The sequence below is a fragment of the Oratosquilla oratoria genome, chromosome 20, assembly GCF_046742065.1.
Source record: "Oratosquilla oratoria isolate Oo_2021 chromosome 20, ASM4674206v1, whole genome shotgun sequence".
Taxonomy (NCBI): domain Eukaryota; kingdom Metazoa; phylum Arthropoda; class Malacostraca; order Stomatopoda; family Squillidae; genus Oratosquilla; species Oratosquilla oratoria.
Genome location: NC_134796.1, coordinates 29,297,187 through 29,323,269, shown reverse-complemented (window position 1 = coordinate 29,323,269; position 26,083 = coordinate 29,297,187). Strand labels below are relative to the sequence as shown.

Sequence of the window (26,083 nt, the reverse complement as noted above, 5' to 3'; positions counted from 1 at the left end):
TCTTCTGTAGCTGTCTTTTTTTATTTTCTTTCCATGTCCTCTTGTATTTCTATCATTCCATTTTATCAGATTCTCTATATCAGTAATTTCTATGCCTTTCATGATTCTGTAAATAGCTATCAAATCTACTCTCTTCTTTGCTCTAGTGTCTGTAGTTCAAGTTTTGCTAGTCTCTCTTCATATGATGGTTTTGAGAGTGTTGGTGCCAATTTTGTAATTGCTCTTTGTATTCTTTCAAGTTTTTTTTATACATTTTTTTTGTACTTGGTGACCATTTCGTTGCTGCATATTCCAATCTTGGTCTTATCAGGGTGATTAGAATTTTCTTCACCATTTCTTCATCCAGGTATGTAAATGCGACTTTGATTGTTCTTATTAAGTTATAAGTTTCTCCAAAAATCTTATTTATATGTTTCTCAGGTGACATATTATTCATAACAATGACTCCCAGGTCTTTCTCATTTTCTACTTTTTTTATTCCTTCTTCTCCCAAATTATATGATCCTGTTATTCTGTTTTTGCTTTTTCCAAATTCCATTATACTACACTTTTTAGTGTTGAACTCCATCTCCCACTTCCTACTCCATTCCTGTACTTTATTTAGATCACTCTGTAGTGATTCACAATCTTCTTCCGTGTTCACTCTTTTCAGTAGTTTTGCATCATCTGTAAAGAAGCTTATATAGCTTTCAATTCCTTCATCCATATCATTAATATATATAGCAAACATTATTGGGGCCAGAACTGTTCCCTGCGGAACACCGCTTATTACTTCATCCCATTTTGAGTGTTTGTCTCTTATCACTATCATTTTCCTTTCTTGCAAATAGTCTTCCATCCAATTAAGCAGTTTGCCCTGTATTCCTCCTTCAGTTTCTAATTTCTTAAGCAACTTCTTATGTTGTACTTTGTCAAAAGCTTTTTTTAGGTCTAGAAATGCACAATCAGCCCATCCATCTCTTTCTTGTATTATATCTATTAGCCTTGAATAGAAACATATTAAATTGGTGACGCATGATCGTCCTTGTCTGAATCCAAATTGCCTTGGATTTAGTACGTTGTTTTTTTCCAAGTATTTTACCCATCTACTTTTGATAATTCTTTCACAAATATTTGCTATTGTACTTGTTAGAGAGACTGGTCTATAGTTGGTAGGGTCTTCTTTATTTCCTCCTTTATATATAGGTACTGTATTTGCTTTTTTCCAATCTTCTGGAACTTTTCCTTCTTTCAAGGAACTGTTTATTATGCTATGTATTTTGTCTGCCAGTTCCTTCCTGCATTCTTTCAAAATCCAGTTTGCTATTTCATCTGGTCCATGCGATTTTCTGACATCAAGATTACTCAAGTGTTTCAGTATTTCATTCTTTGTTACTTCTATTTCTTTCATGGGAGGGACTTTCTCTTTCCATTCGATCTCTTCAGGTTGTATGTTCTCCCTTGTAAACACTGATTTAAAATGCTTGTTCATAATTTCTGCCATTTCAATTTCCTCTGTGTATTCAACTCTTTGTCTTAATTTCTCCAAGTCTTGTTTGTTTTTCAATTTGTTGTTTACAAATCTGGAAAATAGTTTTGGTTGATCTTTATACTTTTCTATGACATCTTTTTCATATTTTCTCTTTTCCTCTCTGCACGCTTGTACATATTCATTTCTATAACAAGTATATATTTTCCATTTTTCAGGTCTTCTGTCTTTTTTCCATCTGGTCCAAGCTTTGTCTCTTTTGTCTTTTATCTCCCTACAACTTTTATTGTACCTGCATTTTACATATTCTTTTTCTTGTTTTTGTCTTGGGACATACTTTTCCACTCCTTTTTTGTAAATTTTTGTCAAAATATTCCATTTCTCTTCCATTGTTGTTTCTTCTTTGTATATTCCTTCCCAGTTTTCTTTTTGAAAGAATTCTCATATTTTATCAAAGTTTGTTTTTTCATACATTCTTCCTTTTCTATATTGTTCATTTCTTTTCATGTATTTTTCTTCATTTAGTTCCAGTTCAATCAATATGTGGTCACTTTTACTTATTGGTGTTTTATATTGAATCTTGTCCGCTATTCTAGGTTCAGATGTAATTATTAGGTCTAGTCTCGATGGTTCTTCCTCATTTCTATACCTAGTGTTCTCCTGTATCCATTGTGTCATTGTATTGTCAGTAATCATCTCAAGTAGAGCGTTTCCCCATGAGCCGTCTCCACCCTTTACTGTCATCTCTTCCCAGCAGATTTCTTTGCAATTAAAGTCGCCCATCATAACTATTTTTCCTCCATCTTCCATTATCTTATTTAATGTTATCTTTGTGTCCTCTAACATACTTTTATGTTCACTCTCTTCCCACAAGGCTGTTTTCGGAGGCACATAACTGATCACAAACTTTCTGCTCTTCTTATCTCTGTCTTCCACTTCGATCATAATCATCTCTACTGTATTCTTTCCATATGTGACACACCTCACGTTTATATCCTTCTTAGTCAGGAACATAACTCCACCCCCTTGTTTTTTCTCTCTGTTTCTAATCCAATAATTGTATGCGTCATGTCCTACACTGTTGGGTGGTAGTGGACCTTTTAATTTTGTCTCTACAATTCCCATTATGTCCGGTTCTTTTTCTTTCAAATAATCATTCAGCTCATTCAATCCTGTTATTAATCCATCTATATTTGTGTAAGACACTCTTAGTTTTCTGCCACTTCCATTGTGTTCTCTGTTTCCCTTTTGTTTTTCTCTTGTATGTCGAATTTCCTTAGTTTCATATTCACTACTCTCCAATAGAATCTCTCTTTTTCTGACTCTGTTCTGTTCTCGTTTTTTTCGTTAGCTGCAAGTGTTTTCTTTTTTTCTTCCTCTCTTTCCTCTTTGTTCATTTCCCTTTTTATCCATACCTTTTTATATTGTTCATTTGTTGCTAGTTTCCCTGGTTCAGATAAGATGTTCTCTGCCGTCGTTTGTGACCTGAATTTAATCTTAATTGGTCTGGTCTTATCTGTACTAAACTTTCCGAGTCTGAACTTCTCTTTGATTTGTTTCATTATTTCTGGTTCATCTTCCTGAACTAATTGTAGTAATCTGCTTACTTTTTCATTTTCCTCTTTGATTCTTGTGATTCTATCTGGGTTATGTTTCTCTTCCATTCCTAATATAATTATACATTTCTTTTTATCTACTAAGTCTCTTACAATATTCTCCTTCTGTCTCATCACTTTGATAACTGAGTCTTCAGTTTGTTCTTTCATTTGCTGTTTAGTTATATCAGTAAATGCAACTTTACTGTTTTCTTGGATTGTCTTCCAACCCTTACCCCTTTAGCTATGGCCTCTTTGTTTTCTTTATTATTCCTCTTTAATTCTTCATTCTCCTCTTTTACTTCTCTTAACTGTCTTTTTAGTTCTATTTCATCAGTTAAGTTTTTGTTCGCCTTCTCTAATTCTTCCAATTTTTCAACTCTGCAATTTTTGACATTTTACCGAACCTAATCTCCCAATGTTCATTCATTTGTTCAAATTTTTCCTCCAGTTTTGCCAGTTGGGGGAGGTTGGTATCCGCCGCCCCCTCATTAAATCCTTGGAAATTATTATCCTCACCTTCCATTGTACTGCTCTTATCTATGTTTCTAATCTTTACATTTTTGTTAGTCCCATCATCGAAATCCAAATCATCGGTTCGGCATTTGTTTACAAGCCGTCTGGCCTCTTGGACCAAGTCCTCCCCTTCCTCATTTCCTTCCATTTCCCTCAGTAATCCCTCCCCTTCTCCTTTTTCCTCACTTTCCCACTACACCACAAGCAATTCCCCCCCCCCCACCCTGTAAATACAATAGGTACTTCCTTTGCTTTGGGATCCACAAAAATTTCACTTTTTCTTCAGAACATCCTCTACGCCGTCCGTTCGATGAATGTGTGTGTGTGGATTTACATTTCAACACTATTAAAAAATATGTAGTAAAGTTAGTTTTAGCCATTGGTGCTCACTAACTTGTGCTAAGTAGGTTTAAAGGGACAATGGGCGTATTAGCCACATGCAAGAAAGAACCTTACGTGGCGAAATACAGCTCTTTTCTGCATGTCTTTTTCTCTATATTTCCCTTTGTTTTGTGTATGAAAATCTAGTGGCATTTGGCATCTTTTTCTCTTAGTTGTCGTACAGACTCGGGCAAAAATTTGTGCTGTTTGATGAAATGAACATTTTGCATGGATGGGGTGGTGCAAGAGGTGAATGCAAGGGTAGTGGGTCGGGTTGGAGATGATTAAAGAAAACGGAGAAAAGTGGGAGGTGAGCCAGCTGTTGTTTGCTGACGACAGTATGCTTGTAGCAGGATCAGAGGAAGGATTGAGGAAGTTAGTGACAGAGTTTAAAAAGGTGTGTGAAAGAAGGAAGCTGAAGATAAATGTGGGCAAAAGTAAGGTGATCAGATGTACAAGGGGAGAGAGTGACAACAGGCTGGAAGTGAGCATTAAGGGTGAGAAACTGGAGGAAGTGGATAGTTTCAGATACTTGGGTGTGAATGTGACAGGAAAGGGAGGAGTGGGGGTGGAGTTAGAATGTAGATTGATTAAAAAGTGTAATGAGAAATAGACATCTGGGAATGGATGCTAAGAGGAGGTTATATGAAGGAGTGATTGTGCCAACAGCAATTTACGGGGCAGAAACATGGAACATGATAGAGGAAGAGAGAAGGAGTTTGAATGTGTTTGAGATGAAATGTCTGAGAAGTATGAAAGGGGTTACTAGGCTAGATAGAGTGAGAAATGAGGAGGTGAGGAGGAGAACAGGGATGGAAAGGGAGCTGGAAGATAGGGTTGATGAAAGAGTATTAGGATGGTTTGGACACAAGGAAAGAATGAGTGAAGAAAGGTTAGTAAAAGAAGTGTGGAAGGCAGAGGTGGAAGGAGTGAATATGAGGGGGCGTCCTAGGATGAGATGGATGGATGGGGTGAAAGAGGCTTTACAAAAGAGAGGAATGTCTGTAGAGGAAAGACAGGAGAGGAGAGAAGATAGGGGTGAATGGAGAAGGGTTATGTATAGATGAGGCTGTGATGCATGAGGAGGAGTGGGTGGGGGACGCAGCCCGAAGGGATTTCTCCCCATCTTCTCCTTTCCTGCATGAGGGGACGGAGAGGAGGGGTCGCCGAATTTATAAAGCGGCCTTGCTGTGGATGTGCTGTGTCTTGCGACACTGCTTCTGACCCAGGGTAGTGGACAGGATGCAGGGATGACCCATCATCCAGGAGGTGCCAAGATAAGAGGGAGGGAGGAGGGTGGAGGGGAGTGGAATACAGTATATGGGAAATGAAATGGGTAGGAGTGATTTCTATGCCCTTTTTCTTTTTGGCTACCCCCCATGTAAGGGGGAAAAAGCCTTTGGTATATATATGTATATATTATACTCAAACAACATATGTTATGACTTTATATTCCTATTACTAATGAAGAGAATAATTTTAGGTTGAAAATAGTTGAGGTATTGCAAAGATAAGGAATACAATACATTAGAAATCAGTGTCACATCACTTCTGTCATGCAAACCCCCCTGGAAACTAGCCACAAAATATATAAAGAATTACTATCATGCAACCCAGAGATAAGTGAAGAATCTAATCTCTTTGAAATATACATAGAATGATACAGCACACAAATCAGATATATTGACATCTGTTATCAAAGCAAAAGATCAAGAGACTAAATGTCGAAAATAATGCAATTTTTTATTTCTTAGATGGTAAATGTTTAATTATATAGGACAGTGGGCAGGAGACAGAATGGTTACTAAGAGGAGATTTATGAAGGGGTAATTGTGCTGACAGCACATTATGACTTTGCCTCTGATAAACAAATAAACAAAATTGTCAGAGAATCCTATAACTTGCTACATACATACATATATCAAAGGTAGCCAAAATACAAAGGCATAAAAACCATTCCCACCCATTCCATCCCTAAATGCACTCCACTCCCTTCCACCCTCTACCCTCCTTCTTATCTTGGCACCTCCTGGATGATGGGTCATCCCTGCATCTTGCCCACTGCCATAGGTCAGAAGCAGTGTCGCAAGACACAGCACATCCACAGCAAAGCCACTTCATTAAATTGGCGACCCCCCCTCTCCATTCCCTCATGCAGAAAAAGAGAAGACGGGGAGAAATCCCTTCGGGTTGCGTCAAATTTTCTCACTCATACTACCTCACCCCCAATCCCCCCACCCATTCCACCTCATGCATCACAACATCATCCATATACAACCATTCTCCATTCACCCGTCTTCTGTCCTCTCCCATCCTTCCTCAACAGACATTCCCCTCTTCCCCAAAGCCCCTTTTACCCCATCCATCCATCTCATCCTAGGACGTCCCCTCATGTTCACTCCCTCCACATCTGGCTCCCATATCTCTTTTACTAGTCTTTCTTCACTCATTCTTTCTATGTGTCCAAACCATCCCAATACTCTTTCATCCACCCTATCTCCCAACCCCCTTACCACCCCTGTTCTCCTCCTCACCTCCTCATTTCTCACTGTATCCAGCATAGTAACCCCCATCATACTTCTCAGACACCTCATCTCAAACACCTTTAAACTCCTTCTCTCTTCCTCTCTTATGTTCCATGTTTCTGCCCCATACAGAGCTGTTGGCACAATCACTCCTTCATACTAATGGGCAGGGGTAATCTGGTAATTATGGGGGACTTCAATTGCAAAGAGATTTGTTGGAATAACATGACAGTGCAAGGAGGAGACGATTTGTGGGGTAATGTACTGCTGGACATTACCATGGAATACGCAATGACCCAATGTGTCAGCAAAAACACTAGATACAGAAGCAATGAAGAGCTGTCAAAACTAGATTTAATATTTACAACAGAACCTGAAATTGTGGACAAAATCCATTAAAGACACCAATTGGAAAGAGTGACCATATACTCATCAAAACTGTACCCAAGGAAGAAATAGACATGGAGAGAAATGAAAAGCATAGGAAAGGAAGATTGATGTACAACAAAACGGACTTTGCAAAACTAAAGATATTCTTCCGGAATGCAAACTGGGAAAAATTCTATATGGAAGAGACAAAAGTGGATGAGAAATGGAATATCTTGATGGAAAATTACAATGAAGGGGTAAACAGGCATGTACCAAGACAAAAGCGAGAGAGTACATCAAATGTTGGTTCAACAAAAGATGCAGTGAGGCAAAAGACAGAAGAGACAAAGCTTGGAAAAGGTGGAGAAAAGATAAAAAACCTAGTAAATGGCAAATTTATAAACTATAGAAATGAGTATGTTAACCCCTTCCATACGGTGCCGCACACGTAGGCGGCGGCATGAGGAGCAAGTGGATACGGAGGCTGCCATATCGGCGTCTTGATTATATTTATTGTAGTTGCCCCTGCGTAATGACATACTCTCTAAACTGTCTTCATCACATTTTCTATGGTTATCAAAATTCACGGGTGAAAGAGAGAACGATCGATATAAGCGGTGACTATATTTTATGATGCGAGTATTATTACGACACATCGTACATCTGACAGCTAATGCTGCCCGCGAGATTTTGAACTGTACTGAAGAGGTTAATGTGAGAAGAGAGGAGAAAAGGAACCATGAAAAGGATATTATAGATAAATGCAAAGATCAACCCAAACTATTCTATCGATATGTGAATGGTAAACTTAAAAACAAACAGGAAATGGTGAAACTACACCAAGGAAATATAGAATACACAGAAGAATTAGAAATGGCCGAAGTCATGAACAATCACTTTAAATCTGTCTTCACCAGAGAGAAAATACAAAATTGGGATGAAGATTAACAAGCAACCTCCCCACGTGAGTGAGTTTACAACAATACAAAAAGAAATATCAGAACACCTATCAAAACTCGACGTCAGAAAATCACATGGCCTGGATGGTATTGCAAATTGGATTCTAAAGGAATGCAAAGAAGAACTAACGGATGAAATACACAACATAATAAATAGCTCACTCAAAGAAGGAAAGATACCTAAAGACTGGAAAAATGCTAACATTGTGCCAATGTATAAAGGAGGAAACAAGGAAGAACCCACCAACTATAGGCCAGTATCACTAACAAGCACTATAGCCAAAATTTGTGAGAAAATCATCAAGAATAGATGGGTAAAACATCTGGAAGACAACAACATAATAAACCCCAGACAATTTGGGTTCAAACAAGGAAGATCATGCACCACAAACTTAATATGCTTTTACTCAAGACTAATAGACACAGTGCAAGAAAGAAATGGGCTGATTGTGCCTTCCTAGACTTGCAAAAAGATTTTGACAAAGTACCACACAGAAAATTACAAAAAAAAAAAACTGGAACACATAGGAGGAATACAAGGGAACCTACTAAAATGGATGGAGGACTTTCTGACTGGCAGAAAGATGAGAGTAGTGCTCAGAGAAAAATATTCAGATTGGAAAGAGGTGATCAGTGGAGTTTCGCAAGGGTCTGTATTGGCACCAATAATGTTTGCTATTTATGTGAATGACATGGGCAAGGATGTGAAATGTTACATGAGTTTCTTTGCAGATGATGCCAAACTGTTAAGGAAAGTAGAAACTGATAAGGACTGTGAAGTACTGCAAGAAGACCTGAATAAGGTATGGAACTGGAGTCAGAAATGGGAAGTGGACTTTAATACTAAGAAGTGTAGCATAATGAAGTTTGGAAAAAACAAAAACAGAATATCAGGAAAATATACAATTGGAACCAAGGAGGTAAAGAAGGTAGGATCCGAAAAAGATTTGGGTGTAATTATCACAAACGACTTGTCCTATGATAAACAGATTAACAAAATTGTCGGGGAGACTTACAACTTGCTAAGATCAATAAAAGTAGCATTTACATACTTGGACGAAGACATGATAAAAAAAATATTGGTTACATTGATAAGGCCTAGACTAGAGTATGCGACGACATTGTGGTCACCCAGTACCAAAAAGAAGATAAAGAAAATAGAAAGAATCCAAAGAGCAGAAACAAAAATGGCGTCTGCACTTGCAAACCTATCATATGAGGAGAGATTGGCTAAACTGGAGTTACCGACACTGGAGCAAAGAAGAGAGAGAGGTGACCTACTGACCATCTACAGAATCATGAAAGGCATAGAGATACTCGATAGAGAGGACTTACTAAACTGGGACAAGAGAAACACAAGAGTACATGGAAAGAAAATAAAAAAACATAGCTACAGAAGAGAACTGAAGAAAAACCGTTTTCCACATGGAGTAGTGGACACTTGGAACAAACTGGGTAATGAAATAGTATGCGCAAAAAACATTCATGAGTTTAAAAGTAAACTAGACACTGCGAGATACAAAGGTGGGACACCACGAGCATAGCTCCCCTTCCCGCAAAATACAACTAGGTAAATACAATCTCCTGTTAGCATCCATTCCCAAATGTCTATTCCTCATTACACTTTTTAATCCACCAAGGCATTTACTCACTTCTCTCAATCTACATTCTACCTCCACCTCCATTCCACCCTTTCCTGCCACATTCGCACCCAAGTATCTAAAACTATCCACTTCCTCCAGTCGTTCTCCCTTAATGCTCACTTCCAGTCTGCTGCCACTTTCACCCCTTGTACATCTCATCACCTTATTTTTACTAAGATCAATAAAAGTGGCATTTACATATTTGGACAAAGAAATTACTAAAAAAATATTAGTCACACTGATAAGGCCTAGACTAGAATATGCGGCGACATTGTGGTCACCCAGTACCAAAAAGAATATAAAGAAAATTGAAAGAATCCAGAGAGCAACCACAAAAATGGCTTCAGTACTTTCAGACTTGTCATATGAGGAGAGACTGGCTAAATTGGTGTTACCGACTTTGGAACAAAGAAGAGAGAGGTGACCTACTACTGACCATCTATAGAATCATAAAGGGCACACAAATACTAGATACAGAGGACTTGTTAAATTGGGACAAGAGAAACACAAGAAGACATGGAAAGAAACTCCAAAAACATAATTATTGAAGAGATCTGAAGAAGAACAGTTTTCCACACAGAGTGGTGGACACTTGGAACAAACTGGATGAAAAAATAGTGTGTGCAAAAACCATTCACGAATTTAAGAGCAAACTAGACACTGCAAAATACAAACATGAGACATCACGTGCGTAGTTCCCCTTCCCATAAAATACAACTAGGTAAATACAAGGAGCTAAGCTGAGAAAGGAAACATTGGGTGGTGGGAGTGGATGTATGCCTTGACCAGCTACCTTCTTTATAAGAGGGAAAGAGGCCCTTGGTACATAAATAGGTAGGATAATCATGGTTGTGAGTGGTATTTATTGGGAAATGAAATGTGCATCTGTCCTGTTTTTCTGCCATTAGTGCCTATAATTTTATTTGTATATGCAAAATAATTTGATCACATTCTTCTCTTTCATTTTAGAGTAGTGACATTGAGCAGTATGGAACCCATATTTATAGAATCAACAATCTCCAGGCATTACAGGTTTGTCCAGTACAAATTTTGTATATCACTAATACCTCTAACTCCTCCCTGTCTGGGGTATAGGCTACATGTTAGTGTGAGATAAAGATATGACCAGTAGCATGCAACTGATACTTTAGGGTCTATATAGGGCACCCCTACAGACCAGAGCCACACAACATTTCATCTGTGTTAGAGGAAATGTCTACTCATAGAGAAATGATACTACATTATTATACAGCAACTGTCCCCCTATTATGCTATCCCTCCCACTCTTAACCACTTCCATACGGTAACGCCTACGTAGGCGGCATGAGGAGCAAGTGGGTACTCAATGATGCCGACGTCACCATCTTGATTATATTTATTGTAGTCGTACCTACGTAATTTCCATTCTCTCTAAACTGTCTTCATCAATTTTCTATGGTTATCAAAATACACGGGTGAAAGAGAAAGAACGATTGAGCACTGACTTTATTTTTTATAATGCGATTATTATGACGCAACATTGCACGTCAGGCAGCTAATGCTGCCAGACGTGCAATGTGCCCCAGAGTGAAGAGGTTAATACTGTCCTGTGCTACCTCTCTGAATATATCTTTACATTTTTGCTAAACCCAATGGTAAGGGAGAAAGAATACTGCCACCAAGTATTCATACTTGAGTCATAAAAGGTGATTAAAGTGGGATGGAGGATAGAACTAGGCATCCTACTCTCTGTAGCCCTAAAGGGTAATTTCCTAAAATAAGTCGAGGCATAAGAGGGCCTAGGAGGAGTTTTCTAACTAGATCCCTAAGGTTTGGGTCTTTCAATGTGTGTGGGTGTGATATAGATGAGAATAAAAGGGAAGAGATGGATGTGTTGGCATTGAGTGAAACTAAGTTGAAAGGGAGGGGTGAATTGGAGTTTGGGACTGTAGCGTAGAGGGTGTCGGGAGTGAGGAGAGGACGAGGGAAAGGATAGCTATATTAGTAAGTGAAGAGATAGGTAAGTGTGTGATAGAATGGAAGGAGGTTTCTTCAGAGTTAATGTGGATGAAGGTGAAACTGGGAATGGAGATGTGGGTTTTTGTAAGTGCATATGGACCTAGTAGTGAGAAGAGTGTAGAGGAAAGGGAGGCCTTTTGGATAGATTTAAATGAGTGCATGGAGAGTTTAGGGAGAAATGTTAATGTAGTGGTATTGGGAGATCTCAGTGCTAGAGTAGATGAACCAATAGACAGAGTGGTTGGGAAGTGTGAAGTGCCAGAAAAAAATCATAGTGGAGAATTAATGGTGGAGATGTGTCTAATAAGGGAATTGATGATAGCTAACTCAGTGCTTAAAGAGTAAGTCAAGCATAAATACACATGGGAGAGGATGGTAGATGGAAGGGTGGTTGATGCGGTTTTAGCCTCTTGAATACGATGACACCTGTGTATGTGTCATGAGCCACAAGTGTGGTATACAAGGATGCTGGCATTGGGTTCTTAATTATATTTAATATGTAGTTCTAGCTGAGTGACCCCTGTATTCAGTGAAAAGCCTTGATCACATTGTCTGTGACATATTTATTCAGGGTGTAACTTTATATTTTTTAATGCATGTATTGTGATGCATCATCATACATCAGGCAACCTGATGTGCATGCAAATATTTGACTTGCATTAAAGAGGATAATGGACTATATAGTGGTACCCAGAAGAGTAGGAATAATTTTGGATGTACATGTTCATAGGGGAGAGAGTGGGATAATATCAGATAATTTTTTGGTGAGAGTGGAGGATAGATGGAGAAAGAGGAAAAGGACAGAAAATAGGGAGGTGCACAGAGTTAACTGCTTAAATGAGAAGGAAAAGGAGAAAGAATACAAGAAGCTGAGAGAAGAATAGGAAGAAGTGGAGGATAGAGTAGAGTTAGAAATGTGAAGGATATCAAGGGAAAGGTAGTTGCAGTGGGAGGCACTAAGAAAATGACAGTGATGGATGAGGAAAATGGGGGAGAAATAAGAAAAAATGAGGTGGAAGTAGTTATTAAAATGATAAGAGCAGGTAGGGCACCTGAGTAAGATGGGTGTCATATGGAGTGTCTACAAAAGGGAGGTACAGTGATGGTAGACTGGCTGGTGAGGTTGTTTAATGTTTGAAAGAGGGTAGGGTGCCAGAGGACTGGAGGAGTGCCTGAATAGTTCTGCTTTACAAAGGAAAAGAGGACAAGTGTGAGTGTAGTATTTTCAGAGGGATTAGTATGTTGAGTGTATTTGAGAAGGCATATGGGAGGGTTTTGATTGAGAGAATTAGGAGAACAGAGGGAGTAATTGATGAGGAACAGAGTGGGCTTAGGAAAGGTAGGGGTTGTGTGGATCAGATTTTTGTGGTAAGACAGATACATAAGAAAGTTTTAGCAAAGGATAAGGATGATTTTTGGGCCTTTACATTTTTGGAAGGAAGGCACTGTGGGAAGTTTTGTAGATATAGGAGAAAAGCTGTTAAGTACAGTAAAGAGTTTTTACAAGAGTAGTAGAGCCTTTGTCAGAGTTAGAAATAGAGTGAATACATACATACATATACCAAGGCTTTTTCCCCCTTACAAGGGTGGTAGCCAAAAAGGCATAAAACCATTCCCACCCATTCCATCCCTGAATACACTCCACACCCCTCCACCCTCCCTCTTATCTTAGCACCTCCTGGATGACGGGTCGTCCCTGCACCTTATCCACTGCCCTGGGTCAGAAGCAGTGTCGCAAGACACAGCACATCCACAGCAAGGCCGCTTCATTAAATCGGCGACCCCCCCCCCTCTCCATCCCCCCATGCATAAAAGGAGAAGACGAGGAGAAATCCCTTCGGGCTGCGTCAAATTTTGCTCACACAGAGTACCTCACCCCCCATCCCCCCGCCCATTCCACCTCATGCATCACAACATCATCCATATACAACCATTCTCCATTCACCCCTGTCATCTGTCCTCTCCTGTCCTTCCTCAACAGACATTCCCCTCTTCCCCAAAGCCCCCTTCACCCCATCCATCCACCTCATCCTAGGATGTCCCCTCATGTTCACTCCCTCCACATCTGCCTTCCATACCTCTTTTACTAGTCTTTCTTCACTCATTCTTTCCATGTGTCCAAACCATCCTAATATTCTTTCATCAACCCTATCTCCCAACTCCCTTTCCACCCCTGTTCTCCTCCTCACCTCCTCATTTCTCACTCTAGCCTAGTAACCCCCATCATACTTCTCAGACACCTCGTCTCAAACACATTCAAACTCCTTCTCTCTTCCTCTCTTATGTTCCATGTTTCTGCCCCATACAGAGCTGTTGGCACAATCACTCCTTCATACAGTCTCCTCTTAGCATCCATTCCCAAATGTCTATTCCTCATTACACTCTTCAATCCACCAAGGCATTTACTCGCTTCTCTCAATCTACATTCTACCTCCACCTTTACTCCACCTTTTCCTGCCACATTTGCACCCAAGTATCTAAAATTATCCACTTCCTCCAGTCGCTCTCCCTTAACCACTTCACTACGGGATTTAAATCTCGCGTGCAGCAGCCAATGCCAGCCGTACGACGTGTCGTAATAATACTTGCATCATAAAATATAGTCACGGCTTATATCGATCGTTCTCTCTTTCACCCGTGAATTTTGAAAACCACAGAGAATGGGATTAAGAGCAGATTAGAGAGAATATAAAAACACAGGGGCGACTACAATAAATATAATCAAGACGCCAATATAGCAGCGTCGCGAATCCACTTTCTCCTCATGACGCCTACGTGTGCGGCACCGTATGGAAGGGGTTAATGCCCACTTCCAGTCTACTGCCACTTTCACCCCTTGTACATCACATCACCTTACTTTTAACCCACATTTATCTTTAGCTTTCTTCTATCACATACTCTCCCAAACTCTGTCACCAACTTCCTTAGTCCCTCCTCCGATCCTGCCACAAGCGCAGTGTCGTCCGCAAACAACAGCTGGCTCACCTCCCACTTTTCTCCATTTTCTTTAACCATCTCCAAACCCTGACCCACTATCCTTGCATTTACCTCTCGCACTACCCCATCCATGTATAAGTTGAACAGCCGGGGCGACATAACGCATCCTTGACAAAGTCCAACCTTTACCTCGTACCACTCACTCTCTCCATTTCTAATCCTGACATAAGCTCTACTACTCTCATAAAAACTCTTGACAGCTCCTAGCAGCTTTCCTCCTATCCCATATATTTGCATAACCTCCCACAGTGCCTTTCTGTCTACCCTATCGTAAGCCTTTTCCAGATCCATATAAGCCCTTCCCCTTTCCTATAGCTTTCTCACATATCTGTCTTACCACAAAGATCTGATCTACACAACCTCTACCCATCCTAAAATCAGCACTGTTCCTCACCAATTACTCCCTCCGTTCCTCTCCTAATCCTCTCAATCAAGATCCTCCCATAAGCCTTCCCAACTACACTTAACAAGCTAATCCCTCTGAAGCTACTACATTCACACTTGTCCCCTTTTCCCTTGTAAAGTGGAACAATACAGGCACTCTTCCAGTCCTCCGGCACTCTACCCTCTCTCCAGCAAATATTAAATAACCTCACCAGCCAGTCCACCATCACTGTACCTCCTTTTTTTAGACATTCTGCATGGCAACCATCCAGACCAGGTGCCTTACCTGCTTTCATCATCTTAACAACTGCCTTCACTTTATCCTTCCTTATTTCCCCTCCATTTTCATCACTCATCACTCTCATTTTCTTAGCATTTCCCACTGCAACTATCTTTCCCTCCCTATCCTCCTTCACATTTAACAACTCCCTAAAATATTCTGCCCATCTTCCCCTTACTGTCTTCTCTTCCATTATCATCTCTCCATCTGCACCTTTTACCTTTTCTTCTCTACTTGATTCGCCTCCTCTTTCTCTTTTAATTTCTTTCCAAAACATCTTTTTATTACTTTCAAGATTTTTTGTCATACTCTTACCCCACTTCACATCTGCTCTCCTCTTTGCCTCCTCTACCTTTTGCTTTACTTCTCTTTTCTTTTCTTTGTACCTCTCATATGACTCCCTCGACCTGTTTTGTAACCAATCTGTGAAAGCTCGCTTCTTCTCTTCTATAACCTCCTTTGTTTCCTCATTCCACCATTCACTACCCTTCCTTCTATTTCCTCCTGTCCTTCTTGTTCCACACACCATCCTTGCACACTTTGTGACTCCCTCCTTGAACCATCCCTATTCCTCCTCCACACCTAGCTCTACTCTATCCTTCACTCCCTCCCACTCCTTCAGCTTCTTGTTGTACTCCTTCTCCTTTTCCTTTTCATTTAAAGAGTTCACTCTAAGCACCTCCCTACCTTTTGTCCCTTTCCTCTTTCTCCATCTATCCTCCACTCTCAACTTACCTTCCACCAAAAAATGATCTGATATTCCCCACCCTCTCCCCTTAGCACATGTACATCCTTAACTCTTCCTATCATAGTCCTATTTACCACTACATAATCCATCAACGCTCTGTCTCCCACCCTTCCATCCACCACCCTCTCCCATGTGTACTTATGCTTGACTCTCTTCCGAAACACTGTATTTGCTATCGTCAACTCTCTGTTTAGACACATTTCTACCACCAACTCTCCACTACGATTCTTTCCTGGAACTCCACATTTCCCAACCACTCCATCAATTGGACCATTTTCTACCCTAGCATTAAGGTCTCCCAGTACTATTACATTGACATTTCTCCCTAAATCCTCTAAATGGTTTGAGTTAAAGGTGGGACTTTGCCAGGAATGTGTCATGTTGCCATGGCTGTTCAATGTTTACATGGATGGGGGGTGGTGCGGGAGGTAAATGCATGGGTAATGTGCAGGAGATAGGAAATGATTAAACAAAATGGAGGAAAGTACAACATCAGCCAGTTGTTGTTTGCTAATGACACTGCTTTTGTAGCAGGATCAGAGGAGAGATTAAGGAAGTTAGTGACAGAGTTGGGAAGGTGTATGAAAGGAGGAAGTTGAAGGTAAATGTGGGTAAAGTCAGGTGATAAGATCTACAAAAGGAGAGGATGGCAGCAATTTGGAAATGAGTATTAAAGGAAAGAAGTTGGAGGAAGTAGATTGCTTTAGATACTTGGGGGCGCAAGTGGTTGGGAAAGGGGTGGAGGTGTGAGGAAGAATGTACTCTGAGAGAAGCAAGTAAATGCCTTAGGGGGGATTAAAACTTGTAATGAGAAATAAACATTTGGGAATAGATGCTAAAAGGGGATAGTATTTACCTAGTGGTATTATACGGGAAGAGAGCTATCTTTGTATCTTTCAGCATCTAGTTTTTTCTTGAATTCTTGTATAGTTTTTGTACACACTGTTGCCTCATCCAATTTGTTCCAAACATCTACCACTTTGTGTGGCAAACTATTCTTTTTCAGATCTCTTCTATAACTATCCTTTTTGAGTTTCTTTTCATGTCCTCTTTTTTTTATCTGTTATCCTACTTTAATAAATCAGCCCGAAGGGATTTCTCCCCGTCTTCTCCTTTTCTGCATGAGGAGATGGAGAGGGAGGGTCGCTGAATTTATGAAGCGGCCTTGCTGTGGATGTGCTGTGTCTTGCGACACTGCTTCTGACCCAGGGCAGTGGACAGGATGCAGGGATGACCCGTCATCCAGGAGGTGCCAAGATAAGAGGGAGGGTGGAGGGGAGTGGAATATATAGGAAATGGAATGGGTGGGAGTGGTTTCTATGCCTTTTTCTTTTTGTCTACCTCCTATGTTGGGTGAAAAAGCCTTTGGTATGTATGTATGTATGTATGTATAAATCATCTCTGTTGAGGACTTCCATCCCTTTCATAATTCTGTAAATGGTCAATAGATCTCCTCATTCTCTTCTTTGTTCCTGGGTTGGTAGTTCCAGTTTGGACAATCTTTGTTTGTATATCAATTTAGAGAGTGTTGGTGCCATCTTTGCCATTGCTGTTTGGATTCTTTCTAATTTTATATTCTTTTTAGTACTGGGTGTCCATAGTGTCACAGCATACTCCAATCTTGGTCTTATCAGTGTGACTAATATTTTCTTTACCATTTCCTCATCCAAGTAGTCAAAGTCCACTTTCATTGATCTTAGTAAATTGAAGGTTTCTCTGACTATTTTGTTGATGTGCTTCTCTTGTGACCTGTCTTTGCTGGTAATTGCTCCTAGATCCCTTTCCGAGCTAACTTTTTTTTATTTTCTTTGTACATACATATACTAAGGCTTTTTCCCCCTTACAAGGGAGGTAGCCAAAAAGGAAAAGGCATAAAATCATTCCCACCCATTCCATCCCTGAATACACTCCACACCCCTCCACCCTCCCTCTTATCTTAGCACCTCCTGGATGACAGGTCATCCCTGCACCTTGTCCACTGCCCTGGGTCAGAAGCAGTGTCGCAAGACACAGCACATCCACAGCAAGGCCACTTCATTAAATTGGCGACCGCCCCTCTCCATCCCCCCATGCATAAAAGGAGAAGACAAGGAGAAATCCCTTCGGGCTGCGTCAAATTTTACTCACACATACTACCTCACCCCCCATCCCCCTGCCCATTCCACCTCATGCATCACAACATCATCCATATACAACCATTCTCCATTCACCCCTGTCATCTGTCCTCTCCCGTCCTTCCTCAACAGACATTACTCTCTTCCCCAAAGCCCCCTTCACCCCATCCATCCACCTCATCCTAGGATGTCCCCTCATGTTCACTCCCTCCACATCTACCTACCATACCTCTTTTACTAGTCTTTCTTCCCTCATTCTTTCCATGTGTCCAAACCATCCTAATACTCTTTCATCAACCCTATCTCCCAACTCCCTTTCCACCCCTGTTCTCCTCCTCACCTCCTCATTTCTCACTCTAGCCTAGTAACCCCCATCATACTTCTCAGACACCTCGTCTCAAACACATTCAAACTCCTTCTCTCTTCCTCTCTTATGTTCCATGTTTCTGCCCCATACAGAGCTGTTGGCACAATCACTCCTTCATACAGTCTCCTCTTAGCATCCATTCCCAAATGTCTATTCCTCATTACACTCTTCAATCCACCAAGGCATTTACTCGCTTCTCTCAATCTACATTCTACCTCCACCTCCACTCCACCTTTTCCACTTTCTTTGTACCAAATTCATATTGCCCTGATATTCTATTTTTACTTTTTCATAACTCCATTATACTACATTTCTTGATGTTGAAGTTCACTTTCCACTTTTGACTCCATTCCCAGACTTTATCCAGGTCTTTATGTAGTGATTCAGTCTTCCTCTGTACTTACTTTCTTTAGTAGTTTTGCATCATATGCAAAGAAGTTCATATGATATTCCACACCTTCATCATGTCATATATATGGCAAACATTATTGGAGCCAATACAGAACCTTGTGGGACTCCACTTAGCATTTCTTCCCAGGCTGAATTTTTGTCTTTGAGTACCACCCTCATTTTTTCTCTGGTTCAAGAAATCTTCCATCCATTTCAATAAAGTCCTTGTACACCACCTATTATTTCAATTTTTCTTAGAAGCTTTTTGTGTGGTACTTTATCAAATGCTTTTTGTAAATCTTGGAAAGCACAATCCGCCCATCCATCCCTTTCTTGCATTATTCCTATAAGCCTCGAGTTAAAGCAACAGAAGTCAGTGGCACATGATCTTCCTTGTCTAAATCTAAATTATTTTGGATTCAGTATAGTATTTTCTTCCAGATGTTTAATCCATCTACTTTTGATAAGTTTTTCACATATTTTTGCTATTGTGCTTGTAAGGGAGACCAGTCTATAGTTAATTGGATTTTCCTTGCCTCCTCCTTTATATATTGGAACAGTATTTGCATTTTTCCAATCTTGTGGTACCGTTCCTTCTTTGAGTAATCAGTTATCTTATATATTTTGTCCATTAGTTCATCTATACATTCTTTTAATGTCCAATTTGCAATTCCATCCTTACCGTGTGATTTTCTGATGTCAAGATTTTTTTTTTTGGATGGGGGGTGATGGGGGGTGAGGTAGTGTGTATGAGCAAAATTTTGACGCAGCCCGAAGTGATTTCTCCCTGTCCTCTCCTTTATATGGGGGGATGGAGAGGGGGGTCGCCAATTGAATGAAGCGGCCTTGCTGTGGATGTGCTGTGTCTTGCGACACTGCTTCTGACCCAGGGCAGTGGACAAGGTGCAGGGATGACCCGTCATCCAGGAGGTGCTAAAATGGGAGGGAGGGTGGAGGGGTGTGGAGTGTTTTCAGGGATGGAATGGGTGGGAATGATTTTATGCCTTTTCCTTTTTGGGCACCTCCCTAGTAAGGGGGAAAAAGCCTTGATATATGTATGTATGTATGTAAGATTTTTTTTATTTGGTCCCTTATTTCCTGTGTCACAGTTGTTTCTCTCATGGAGGGAGGGGATCTTTCTAGCCTTCCTCCCAATTTTGTGTACTTTCAGTTGTGAATACAGATTTAAAATGTTTGTTCATAATATCAGCCATTTCTACATCTTCTATATACACATTCCCTTGATGCAGTTTTACTATTTCTTGTTTATCTTTTAGTTTACCATTCACATACCTGTAAAATAGTTTAAGTTGGTCCTTACATTTTTCTATTGTGTCTTTTTTATAGTTTCTCTTTTCTTACCTGTATATTTTTACATATTCATTTCTTAGTTTGATATATATTTTGCCACTCCAAGCTTTGTCTATTCTGTCTAGCCTCACTATATTTTTTGTTGTACCAGCACTTGATGTATACCCTTTCTTACTTCTGCTTTGGTATGTATTTGTCTATTTCCTCATTATAATTTTTGTTTTGTATGTTCCATTTCTCTTCCTTCTTTGTTTCTTCATTTAAGTTTTCCCAATTTACATTTTTTGTAGTACCACTACTTAATGTACACCCTTTCTTGCTTTTGCTTTGGTACATATTTGTCTATTCCGTAATTATAGATCTCTTGTAATATGTTCTATTTCTCTTCCATTTTTGTTTCTTCATTTAAGAAGTTTTCCCAATTTACATTTTGAAAGAATTTTCAGTTTCTCAAAATCTGTTTTGTTGTATATTAGTCTTTCTTTTTTATGTTTCTCATATGTTTCTGTCTGAATCCATGCTGGCTATCATTTATCAAACAGTTACTTTTTAAATGATGTTCAGTAGTATCTCTAATGATAGTTTCCATAATTTTTCCTATGATTGAAGTCAAGCTTATAGGCCTGTAGTTATTTGGGGTTTTTGTCACCTTTTTTTAATATGGGAGTAACATTAGCTAGCTTCCATTCTCTTGGGACATCTCCGAATATGATGGATTTCTTGAAAATAATTTCTAATGGAACAACAATCTCATTTTTCATTTCCTTTAAGATTCTTGGATGTCAACCATCAAGCCCTGGTGTTTTATTAACTTTGAGTTTGTCTATACACCTTTTAATTTTTTCTTTTGTTAAATTTACCATAGTGAGTAAGTTTACCCTAGACTTTTCATAGGTTTCGGTTTGGAGTTCACTGTGAGGTGTTTCATTTACAAATACTGAGCTAAAATAATTGTTTAAAATACCACACATTCCTTCATTTGAATATTCAAGTTGACCGTCAGCAGATAGTAGTGGACCAATATGATTCCTAACAACCTTTTTATCTCTAATGTAACTATAGAATTCTTTGGGATTCTCTTTGGATTCATCAGCGATATTCATTTTGTATTGTCGTTTTCGTGTGAAGCTAATTTAGTAAGTAGTCTTTCATGGGGGACGGTATCAAAAGCTTTTGCAAAGTCTAGATATATTAAATCTATATTGTTTCTTTTGTCATAATTCGAGATAACTGTTGTAGAATTCGAGTAAGTTTGTCACAAAAGAACGTTTCCGTCTGATACCATGCTGGCTATCATTTATCAAACAGTTACTTTCTAAATTTTCTCTTTTCTCTCGCTTATGATAGGGTAGACAGAAAGGCACTGTGGGAGGTTATGCAGATTTATGGGATAGGAGGAAAGCTTCTGGGAGCTGTCAAGAGTTTTTATGAGAGTAGTAGAGCTTGTGTCAGGATTAGAAATGGAGAGAGTGAGTGGTTTGAAGTAAAGGTGGGACTTCGTCAAGGATGCGTTATGTCGCCCTGGCTGTTCAACTTATACATGGATGGGGTGGTGCGAGAGGTGAATGCTAGGGTAGTGGGTCAGGGACTGGAGATGGTTAAAGAAAATGGAGAAAAGTGGGAGGTGAGCCAGCTGTTGTTTGCGGACGACACTGCGCTTGTGGCAGGGTCAGAGGAGGGATTGAGGAAGCTGGTGGCAGAGTTTGGGAGAGTATGTGATAGAAGAAAGCTAAAGATAAATGTAGGTAAAAGTAAGGTGATGAGATGTACAAGGGGTGAAAGTGGCAGTAGACTGGAAGTGAACATTAAGGGAGAGCGACTGGAGGAAGTGGATAGTTTTAGATACTTGGGTGCAAGTGTAGCAGGAAAAGGTGGAGTGAAGGTGGAGGTAGAATGTAGATTGAGAGAAGCGAGTAAATGCCTTGGTGGATTAAAGAGTGTAATGAGGAATAGACATTTGGGAATGGATGCTAAGAGGAGACTGTATGAAGGAGTGATTGTGCCAACAGCACTGTATGGGGCAGAAACGTGGAACATAAGAGAAGAAGAGAGAAGGAGTTTGAATGTGTTTGAGATGAGGTGTCTGAGAAGTATGGTGGGGGTTACTAGGCTGGATAGAGTGAGAAATGAGGAGGTGAGGAGGAGAACAGGGGTGAAAAAGGATTTGGGAGATAGGGTTGATGAAAGAATATTAGGATGGTTTGGACACATGGAAAGAATGAGTGAAGAAAGACTAGTAAAAGAGGTATGGAAGGCAGATGTGGAGGGAGTGAACATGAGGGGACGTCCTAGGATGAAGTGGATGGATGGGGTGAAGGGGGCTTTGGGGAAGAGGGGAATGTCTGTTGAGGAAGGAAGGGAGAGGACGGAAGACAGAGGTGAGTGGAGAATGGTTGTATATGGATGATGTGATTGCATGAGGAGGAATGGGCAGGGGGGGGGGGGTAGTATGTGTGAGTAAATTTTGACGCAGCCCGAAGGGATTTCTCCCCGTCCTCTCCTTATATGCAAGGGGGGACGGAGAGGGGGGGTCGCCGATTAAATGAAGCGGCCTTGCTGTGGATGTGCTGTGTCTTGCGACACTGCTTCTGACCCAGGGCGGTGGGCAGGGTGCAGGGATGACCCGTCATCCAGGAGGTGCTCAGATGAGAGGGAGGGTGGGAAGGGTGTGGAGTGTATGTAGGGATGAAATGGGTGGGAGTGTTTTTATGCCTTTCCCTTTTTGGCTACCTCCCTTGTAAGGGGGAAAAAGCCTTGGTATATGTATGTATGTACTTTCTAAATGATGTTCAATAGCATCTCTGATGATAGTTTCCATCATTTTTCTTATGATTGAAGTCAAAATTATAGGCCTGTAGTTATTTGGTTTCTTTTTTGTCACCTTTTTTGAATATGGGAGTAACGTTAGCTTGCTTCCATTCTTTTGGGACATCTCCGGAAATGATGGATTTCTTGAAAATAATTTCTAATGGAACAACAATCTCATTTTTTACTTCCTTTTAAGATTTTTGGGTGCCAACCATCATGCCCTGGTGTTTTATTATTACCCCATCTGGGGTATTGGCTGCATGTTACTTTTGGCAAAGTAGCATGCAGTTGATACTTTAGGGTCTATTTTGGGTGCCCCTACGGACCAGAGCCGCACATCATTTTGTCTGTGATAGAGGAAAAGTCTGTTCATAGAGAAATGATGACACTTTTATACTACAACTATCCCTCCATTATGCTGTCCCCCAACCCCTTGTTACTGTCTTGTACCATTTCTCTGAATATTCATTTCCTTTTTTTTGCCTACCCTGTGGTGGGGGAAGAGAATGCAACCAAGTCTTTCCAATTGAGTCATAAAAGGCGACAAAAAACGGGACGGGGGATGGGATTAGGAGTCCTACTACCTGTAGCCCCAAAAGGGGACATTCATAAAAAAAGAGTAAAGGCATAAGAGGGTCTGGGAGTTTTCCAACCAGTACTCTAAGGTTTGGGTCTTTTAATGTGCATGGATGTGGTACAGATGAGAGTAAAAGGGAAGAGATAGGCAGTATGTTTGTGAGAAGAAAGATGGATGTGCTGGCTTTGAGTGAAACTTAAATGAAAGGAAAGGGCAACTGTGAGTTTAGGAATGTAGCTGGGAGGTACTCAGGAGTGAAGAGGGGACAAGGGAGAGAGGGGGTGGCTATACTAGTAAATGAAGAGATCAGTAAGCAGGTAGTGGAGTGGAAGGAGGTTTCATCAAGATTGATGTGGATGAAGGTGAAGCTGGGGAGATGTGGGTTTTTGTAAGTGCGTATGGGCCTGGTAGTGAGAAGAGCATAGAGGAAAGGGAGGCTTTTTGGGTAGATATGAATGAGTGCATAGAAGGATTAGAGAGAAATGTCAATGTAGTTGTATTGGGAGACCTTAATGCTAGGGTAGGAAATGAACCAATAGACAGAGTGATTGGGAAGTACGAAGTTCCAGGTAAAAATTGTAGTAGAAAATCGATGGTGGAGATGTGTCTTGAAAGAGAGTTGATGATTGCAAATACAGTGTTTAGGAAGAAAGTCAAGCATAAGTACACATGGAAGAGGGTGGTGGATGGAAGGGTGGCAGGTAGAGCATTAATGGACTATATAGTGGTGACCAGGAGTATGGTAGGAAGAGTTAAGGATGTACATGTTCTAAGGGGAGAGAGTGGGGGAATATCAGATCATTTTCTGGTGGAGGGTAAATTGAGAGTGGAGAATAGGTGGAGAAAGAGGAAAAGGGCAGAAGGTAGGGAGGTACTTAGAGTGAACTGCTTCAATGAGAAAAAAAAAAAGAGAATGAATATAAGAAACTGAAAGAGGAGTGGGAGGGAGTAAAGGATAGAGTAGAACTAGGAGTGGAGGAACATAAGAACATAAAAATGAAGGAGACTGCAAGAGACCATAAGACCTACACTAGGCAGCTCTGTATCCATCACCACCTGCCATCTCCATCCATAAAGTTGTCTAATTGTTTCTTAAAACAACTGATAGTTTCAGCGCTTACTACATGATTGCTGAGTTTATTCCATTCGTCGACCACTATTAGTAAACCAATTCTTGCCTATTTCCTTTTTGAATTAAATTCATCCAGTTTATAACCATTACTGCGAGTCCTGCCCCGCTGTTTTAATATGACCTTGTTTGCATCACCCTTGCTAAAGCCTTTCATCCACTTGAACACCTCTATTAGATCACCCCACACTCTGCATCTTTCCAGAGAGTGTAAGTTAAGGTGCCTAAGCTTCTCTTAGTAAGGCAAATTTCTGAGTCCATGTATCATTTTGGTCATTCTTCTCTTTACTGTACTGTACTGTAGGATGGAGACCAAAACTGTACTGCATAGTCAAGGAGGGAGTCATAAGGTGTGCAAAAATGGTGTGTGGAACAAGCAGGGCGGGAGGAAATAGAGAAGGAAGGGTAGTGAGTGGTGGGATGAGGAAGCAAAGGAAGGTGTAGAAGAGAAGAAGCAGGCATTCATAGATTGGCTACAAATTAGGACGAGGGAATCGTATGAGAGGTACAAAGTAAAGAGAAGGGAAGTTAAGCATAAGATAAAGGAAGCAAAGAGGAGAGCAGATGTGAAATGGGTAAGAGTATGACAGAAAATTTTGAAAGTAATAAAAAGATGTTTTGGAAGGAAATTAAAAGAGAAAGAGGAGGCAAATCAAGTAGAGAAGAAAAGGTAAAAGGTGCAGATGGAGAGATGATAATGGAAAAGAAGGCAGTGAGAGAAAGGTGGGCAGAGTATTTTAGGGAGTTGCTAAATGTGAAGAAGTATAGGGAGGGAAAGGTAGTTGCAGTGTAAAGCACTAAGAAAATGAGAGTGATGAGTGAGGAAAATGGAGGAGAAATAGGGAAGGATTAAGTGAAAGCAGCTGTTAAGATGATGAGAGCAGGTAAGGCACCTGGGTTGGATGGATGCCATGCAGAATGTCTGAAGAAAGGAGGTACAGTTATGATAGACTGGCTGATGAGGTTATTTAATGTTTGTTTAAGAGAGGATAGAGTGCTGGAGGACTGGAGGACTGCCTGTATAGTTCCGCTTTACAAAGGAAAGGGGGACAAGTGTGAGTGTAGTAGTTTCAGAGGGATCAGCTTGTTGAGTGTAGTTGGGAAGGCTTATGGGAGTGTCTTGATTGAGAGGATTAGGAGAGGAACAGAAGGAGTAATTGGTGAGGAACAGTGTGAGTTTAGGACAGGTAGGGGTTGTGTAGATCAGATTTTTGTGGTAAGACAGATATGTGAGAAAGCTATAGGAAAAGGTAAGGATGTTTTTTGGACTTTTATGGATCTGGAAAAGGCTTACAACAGGGTAGACAGGACGGCACTGTGGGAGGTACTGCAGATATATGGGATACGAGGAAAGCTGTTAAGAGCAGTCAAGAGTTTTTATGAGAATAGTAGAGTTTGTGTTAGGATTAGAAATGGAGAGAGTGAGTGGTTTGAGGTAAAGGTTGGACTTTGTCAGGGATGTGTTATGTCACCCTGGCTGTTCAACCTTTACATGGATGGGGTGGTGTGAGAGGTGAATGCAAG

At 40.4% G+C, this 26,083-nt stretch overlaps 1 protein-coding gene across 1 annotated transcript in view; it reads left to right on the top strand.

Annotated features, from left to right (window-relative positions):
- LOC143036430 (mucosa-associated lymphoid tissue lymphoma translocation protein 1-like) overlaps nucleotides 1-26,083 on the top strand; it is a gene marked incomplete at its 5' end in the record, with an annotated part of 107,060 nt that overhangs the window by 77,489 nt on the left and 3,488 nt on the right. Inside the window, 1 exon segment of the mRNA XM_076203782.1 lies at nucleotides 10,426-10,488. Coding sequence (XP_076059897.1) covers nucleotides 10,426-10,488 — 63 coding nt within the window.